Source organism: Gavialis gangeticus, unplaced genomic scaffold (genome assembly GCF_001723915.1).
Source record: "Gavialis gangeticus isolate Ggan-Ray unplaced genomic scaffold, GavGan_comp1, whole genome shotgun sequence".
Taxonomy (NCBI): domain Eukaryota; kingdom Metazoa; phylum Chordata; order Crocodylia; family Gavialidae; genus Gavialis; species Gavialis gangeticus.
Window position 1 is genome coordinate 60214009 of NW_017729032.1, and position 7706 is coordinate 60221714.

The window sequence follows — 7706 nt, forward strand, 5'->3', positions numbered from 1 at the left end:
TGTGTTCTGACCTTGTGGCTGTTTGCGGACCAGACAGCTTGGCTCCTGGTAAAAGTCGAAGCTCAAGTATAGTTCTCCCTGCTGATACGGGAGGGAGTGCAGGGGAAAGAGGGCCAGAAGCCATGAGTTATCCAGGCCCTGCTGGGCCAGGGCTGGGTAGGCATGTGGGCGCTGCAAGCGTGATGCTGTTCTGTGTTCCTGTGTGCCGCTTCGGACCATGCCATGTGGGCATGGCTGGAGTGGCTGGGGCAGCTTCTGCCTGACCCTGACACAGCTCCTGCCTGATCCTGAGTCTCCAGCATGCAGCCAGTTTGGGCAGGAGCCATGCCAGCTGCTCCAGTTGCACCCATATGACTCAAAGCAGCATGTGGGAACACAGTATGGCACTGGTCCAGCCTGGCTGCATGCTGGGGACTTTGGGTTAGAGGCGGGGGAGTGGGGAGAAGCGGGGACCGTAGTGAGCTGCCTGGCTCAGATAACCTGTGCTTCTCAGCCCCATTTTTCCGTACACTCCCTCGTCTGCCCTGATCCCCACATGTGGCTGGGCTGGTGCCATGCTGTGTTCCTGCACGCCACTTTAGGCTGCTAGGTTCAGCTGGTGTGGCTCCTGGCTGATCCCACCACATGCTGGGGTCTCAGAGCATAGGTGGGGCTGCAGGTGCATGTCTGGAACATTTGAGTGCATCCATGCATGTGCGTGGCCCTCAACAGCTCGCCAAAACTCGACTGACCATCCGACCTAAATAATTGCCCATTTCTGTACTAACCTAACATGCACCAATGTAAGTGGTCCAAGGGATTGTTTTCCACTTATCCCGTGTAAATCTATATGTAATATCTCTGTTCCACATGTATACTGGAGTTAAGATGTTGTGTCTGTACCTACAACCAGTTTTTTACCCAAGTACAATCTGAAATATTCATTTAACTATACTAGGTGGTCTTTTGGTCAGGCTAATGAAAAATGGCTGACTAAGTTTCGTGTATCTTTCCTTTATGAATGAACCAACTAAAAGTTTATGGCATCTAGAATCTTTATGGTCCTGCCACTCATTTTCAAAGAGCTGAGTATGTGTGGAACACTTAACTATCAGTCTGACAAATTGAGCGCAGGCTGGGAGCTACATAGCACCCATCGTTATAAAACACTAATTAACTGTTGCTTGCAATTGTGAATTTCCATTGCAGTGGAGACTGTAATTGAATCCTGAGCAAATGTTTTGCTTTAGTAATTAGAAATTAATTTACAAAAGGTCCTTCATTTCTTGGAGTCTGCTGTGGTTTAGTGATAGAATCCTTGTCTGCCCTGCAGGAGACCTAGGTTTCATTCATAGAATCATAGAATCAATGAGTCAGAAGGGACCTAGACAGATCATCTAGTCCGACCCCCTGCCAAGGGCAGGAAGGAGCACTGGGAGTGGCAGGGGTCATAAGACCCCAGCCAGGTGCCTATCCAGTCTCCTCTTGAAGGTCTCCGGGGAAGGTGAGAGCACCACCTCTCTTGGCAGCCTATTCCAGGCTCTGGCCACCCTTACCGTGAAGTAGTTCTTCCTAATATCTAACCTATTAGATATTCCTGGATGCTTATACCACTACAGCCATGGAGGCACTAAACGTCTGGACTTAATCTGGCCTTTGGATTCTGTCTTGGTGGCCTTAAGTGGGGATGAAAGGTCTGGGCAGCCTGCATTCCTCCAAAACTCCTGCCTAGGTGTTGAAGGTCTGGATGACCTCTCATGCATACACCATGATCCAGAAGGGATCAATGGTTGCCAAACTATGCCCTTCATTTCTTCATGTTCTGTACAGGAATTCTTGTGTACTGAAAATTCTCTATATACCAGTGTTTCTTACTGGTATGAGCATGGACTGGGATTGCTTCTTGCTAGAGAGAGAAGGGCAATTTTTATCTTTTGTTTCTTAGTCTTAAGATGCTCATTAGTAATTGAAAGCAAATATAGGAAAAGTGGGCCAAGAAGAGCATGGACAATTTTCAGAGCCACTTTTGGAGAGGGTGAAAGCTAGTGCAGAAATATGAACCTCTCATATGCTTATGATTGGGAAACTTAGGTAGATGGACTTAAACTGAAGACTTGGTATAATGTCACTGCTTAAAAACTTTAGTTGGTAGCAACTGCTGAATAGACTTCTGTGCTCCATGGGTTAAAACTGGGACTGTGTGTGTGAAGTTAACATACTTATTAATAAAATTAGGTCAAATGAAACTGCTGTTCAAATTGAAATGTAGCTTAGGCTGTATCTGCTTTTCCAGACTTGAAGAAAAATGTTCTCTGCTTAGAATCTTTTCTAATAAGTCTCTCAACTATATACTTGGTCCAATAGATGGTCCCTGGACTACTGCATGTACAAATACCACTCTAGAACTAATAAAACCAGCTAATGGTGTCTTGCCCTACTTTCTCAGGAACTTGAAAGTATAAATGAAGATGTGCAAGCAATGAGCAGCTGTTGTCAGGACATGACTAATCGTTTGAAGGTATGATCAGCAAAGATATTTATCTTCTCCCTTCTGCTGTTACTTGGTATATTCTTGCTTTCTTTTAACACAGGTACTAAACAAGAGTTTCATTTAACAACAGTTCTGTTGCGTGTTTTTAAAATTTGGATAACATTATATAACTATAGTTAGCATAGTAACTAGCCTGTTTATAGTTCAGAATAAAAGGCACTGAACAGATTTGTTGTAGTTTCACATTGCTACTTCCAATTCAGCATGGAGGAATACCTTGATATTTTGCAGGGAGTGTAATATCTATTAGCTTCTGTGAGGAAGAAAGTGTTTGATTATATGGAGGACATGATGCCCTAATTTTGAATCTATAAGTACAAAAAGAAGTAACAAACCACTCACTGAGCTTTGACATTCAACTCGGTTATTTAGTTGCCTTAATTGTGCTTGGATTTTTGCTCAGCAGGAAAAATCTATGTTACAGGAACCCAGATTATGGAGCAGATTCATCCTGTAGATGCAGTGAAGAACAAACTTGCATTGCAGCTTCTCTTGCGTGCATGAGGGCAGTTGTGAGATTGGAAAACTGCTCTAGAGGAAGGCAGAGGGAACTCTATGCCACCTCTTATAGTGGATATACTGAGGGGAGGCAATTTCATATTCTGGCTAGGCTTCATAATGGTGCTCTCCTTATCATTTGAAGCAGTTGCTAGATGATACAGTGAGTCTGCTCCAGTTTACATGCTTAACATGCTTATAAGCCATAAGATTCCTGGAATATCTTCTAGAAAATACCAGTTATTGCTGTACTCTTGAATGAGCAGATGTGCTCTGCCAGTCATCAGTATCCACAAAGTGAATCAAGTCCAGTAGTTAATCTTGATCCCACTAGGTTTGTTTTATCTCTCAAAGATTCAAGGTGTATACGGAGGGGAGTACTATGATTTCATGGAAAAAGGAGATTGGTTAATACAGCTTCATCCATCCATAATCTGTTGAGGGTGAAGGATCCTGATTTGTGCATGATGCAAGCTGGGACTACTTTTGAGGCTAATTGACTCTATTTGGCTATTTAATGCAGCTTTTATATTAAAAGAAATAATTGGGTTGTTAAATCCCTGTAATTGTAGTTACTATTCCGCTTCAAAACTGATTTGTATATATCCCAGGGACTCTTCAGTGTAGAGCTCTCATATTTGAATTTTTCACCCGATACAAAGATGTTCAAGGCCAGGTTACAGACATTACGCTTTTACCAGTGTAAGTGATCAGAAACCAGTTTATACCCGTATCAAAACAGAAGTTCACATGCCAAACTGGTCTATACCTGTAACAGAACAGAAGTTTGGTGCAAACAGACTGGTTTAAAAATGGTGGAACCCAGTCAAAGATTTACCTCAAAAAAAAAACCCTTTCCCTCTACCTCCCACCAAAGGGCAAATGTGTGTTCTGTTTGTAAGTGGCCAGTTTGAAAACTTCTTAACATAAAGCTCTGAAGAAAGCTCACAATTTTCATTCCTCTGCAGAAGTTTGGAGGAGGGGAGAACACATGACAAACTACTCTCTTGTGCCTAATTTTACATTTTTGGTTAAGACTGGGAAGGTTGTGGTGATGTAACTTTGGTACTCTGATCTCTCTGAGCATTATTCTGAGCACAGACATTGGTGTGGCACATGCACTGATTGATTTGATGGGTAATCTCCAGGATGTAAATGCAACCTGGTTATTTTAGCTTTGTGATGTAGTTGATCATGAAGTGGTGTGAATGCTAGCTACAAAAATTTAGGTTATTGTTCAGTAGTTTTGTTTCATGTTGAAGTCAAAAGATGGTTTTGGATAATTGCTGTCTTTCCCCAGAGTTTTTTCATGAGGTTTCATCTTGCCTTCCCATTGTCCTCCATGTAGTTCCATCTGAATGTAGATGGAAGCATTTGGAAAGTTAATAAGCTCATGGACTACAGTGTCTTTACCATGCTCAAAAACAATTTAATCATACTTGTCAAATGTCTTCCTAGCGTTCTGTAAACATTGGGGCACACATAAGAGCTAGTTGTCGCTTAAGTTGGATCAAAGAGCCCTGATACTCATGCAGTGTTGCAATAGAAATAAGTGAAGGCATATATCTTTCACCACCATCACTTTTATTTGAATGGGGGACATCCCCAGCTAAGAACCAGTTGGTTCAGCTTTCATCAGTGTTTCTCAGCGAGGTTCTGCTGTCTCCAGATAAAACTGCCCTGCATGCCTGCCACACAGCCAGCCTGTGAGGGGCTGTACCAAATGCATGAACTCCTTCTGCATTAGGGCTCTCAAGTCAGCCTAATCTATCTCATGCTGTATAACCCTTCCCGATCAGGTGCCCCCTACACTCCTCCTGGAAATAAGCAGATGCAACAGTTTTACCTGAGTCTGTTTGTTGGAGGAGTGTAGGGGGCATCTGACCAAGAAGCACTGCATACCACTAGGCAGCTTTAATCAGCCTAAAGCAGGCAGCAGAGAGCCCTAAGGCAGGGGGAGCCCGTGGGACAGTTTTTATCTCACTGCCACTGCTCTGGCCCCTCTAAGAGGACTCATGGGGGCCTGGTTGAGAACCACTGCTTAAATACCATGTGACTCCCACTATTATACACAAGTTGCAGGGGTAAACAACATTTTTGGGCAGAGTGCCAGAAACACCTGCAACCTTGACTCATAAAATGTTGGTGTGCCAGAGGCAGACGGCATGGGAACCACAAGGGGTCCAGTCCTTGTGGCAGCACAGACCTGGCCCCTTCTCTGCCATCTGCCCCAGAGGCACATGTGCCAGACAAAATGCAGTTGCATGCTGCACTCTGGCACCCATGCTGGGGGTTGCCTATTCCTGGTGTAGAGTATGTGGGTGCTGTTGGATATTCAGTGGGCATCATGAGTGGCCAGCTGTTCAGAGGGCTATGCCCTTTCTTTCAGCTATAAACTTCATTGCTATTATCCAGGTGGATGTTCTACTTACACCTGATAGCTAAATGAAAAGGAAAGGGGACAGTCACTGGAGCCAGAAGGGTGAAGGTGTGCTTCAAATAGTGTAAAAAGATGGGAAGGGAGATGAATGCTGCAATGGTTCGGGGTCCAGAAGAGTGCCAGAGCCTGGCTTGTTGCTTTTTTGTTGTGCAGGTATATTTATTTGTTTTTTGTTTTGTTCTTTCTTTTTCACATTCCTTTTGTTTTTCTCCACCTAGTTTAGATTACAAACTTTGGAGCAGGATATTTTCTCAGTCTGTGTATGCAAAGCATCCAGCACAGCTCTGGGAGTTCTCTAAACTAAATAAGGCATACTATAGAAATGTATTTAGCTGCCTTGGAGCCAGTCTCTTTCTCCCCTCTTGCTGGTGGCATTTTTTTAACAGTGTTCACTGTTCTTCATAAAAGAAGGACACTGATTCTCCTTAATTGTGTTTCTCATAATAAAGGAAGTGGTAGTCATTTCTGTTTTGTGTTCTTTAAAATACGTCACTACTGGGGAGAGAAGGGAGGAGGAATCTATTCAGTACACTTCTCAGAATCATGTAGTTCCAGCCTTTTAGTCCTGGACAACTTAATTTTATTCTTGTTGCCATTAAAAACTACATTTCCTTATTATGGTCTGTGGTGACTTTTTTTTTTTTTGCATTTGTGTAATAAAATTAACTTGTAAAATTTCAGATTCAAGCATAAATTTCAGCCTGGAAACTTCATAATCCAGCCACAGCAATACACCTCTTATTGCCAAAAATGATCTGCCCGATGCAGGGAGGGATGGGGGGGGGGTGGGAATTTAGATGCATTTTAAAGTGGTATTTAGAAAAAAGTTGGCAGGCAAATCTTTGAAATCCACCCTTTGCTTTATTAGATTTCATTTTTTGCTTTAAAGTTGGTAGTAGTGAAATTTTCCCTACACTAAGAGAAGGGCTAATATGGAACAATTCATTTAGCATACCCCACTAATTTCTTATCCTAGCTAAATCAAAGTCTAATAGCACATTACCATAATTGGCGATATGAAAAGAAGCTAGGGATAGTAAAAATGAGACTCAACTTTTCAAATTCAAATATTGTTGCATATAAGACATGTTACAACATGCCTGTAGCCAGGAGTGACTCTGCTGATTTAGCTGTTGCCAAATTCTCATGTGGAAATAAGGTTGTTCTGTGAGGTCTTGTCTTCCCACAATTTTGAGTTCAGTGATTACCTTAAGTCTGCATTTCCAGTCTTTCAGAGATGTGAGTATTTCAAACCTCTAAAGCAGGTCCAGGGCATGTACAAGTTACAGTAACAAAATAACCTGGTAATATTTATTCATAATGATGATGAGCCCATCCTGATTTTGTTAAAGTGAAAGTACTGAGTAGCAGAAGAAAAAGTGCTTAAATCTGCAACAGTTTAATTGTTGATACTTGATGGAAATGTGCCCATATTTCCATACTTACTTCAGAGGGCAGGTAGTTTTTTGAATTTCTTAAAAATGAATGGTATTCACATCTGCCTGCTTGCACAAAACTAACATTTATTTTATAGAATTTTCTCACTTTATAACTTATAATCCATTTCTGAGTAATGACCCTCCCTGTTCTTTTCATTGCCAGAAAATGTCTAAAGCATAACTTTAAAATGTACCAAGTTTACAAGCTAGGGACCTGCATATACGATAAGAATAAGGGAAAGGGGGGAGCCAGGCATCATGGCCAGATTAGGTGCCCTGTTTGTTACTTATTACTGAAGTGCAAAAAGTTAAGTGAGATGAACATGACTGTCAGTGCTGCCCACAACATTCTAACTAGGAGTCATGAAAATCTAATTGGAGGCCAGAGTTTGCTGTGAAAACTTGCCCTGCTTCAAGTAGTTCTACTTCTGTAAGCCAAAATTTTAGTCAAGGAAAAAGTGATTTGTGTTGCTGTGTTGGCTACAAAGGATCAACTCATGGGATCATAATGAATTCTAATTTATTGTATGGGATGTGAAGTTACCAATAAAATCACAAATGCAGACTTTGAATTATATGGGGTACTGGCCACCTCAGTAATATACACAGTCATTCAAACCCATGGCACTCAAACTCATGTAGTGTAGTGGATAGTAGCCTGTAGCGATTGTGAGAGCACTGGTGTTGGCATATCTACCTATCCAAGGCCCTGGAGTCTGCTGTCAATGGTCAGCTCCTTCAAGGCAATGTCTTTGCCAAAGGAGGTTGCCTGCTTGTCCTTCTGTCTCAGTAGGTCAGG

General features: G+C 42.2%; 1 protein-coding gene across 1 annotated transcript in view; it reads left to right on the forward strand.

Moving 5' to 3' along the window:
- Positions 1 to 7706, forward strand: part of COG6 (component of oligomeric golgi complex 6) — a gene marked incomplete at its 5' end in the record, with an annotated part of 105574 nt that overhangs the window by 2175 nt on the left and 95693 nt on the right. Inside the window, one exon of the mRNA XM_019523803.1 lies at positions 2426 to 2497. Within this exon, the coding sequence (XP_019379348.1) occupies positions 2426 to 2497 (72 nt within the window). The remainder of the gene's footprint in view (positions 1 to 2425; positions 2498 to 7706) is intronic.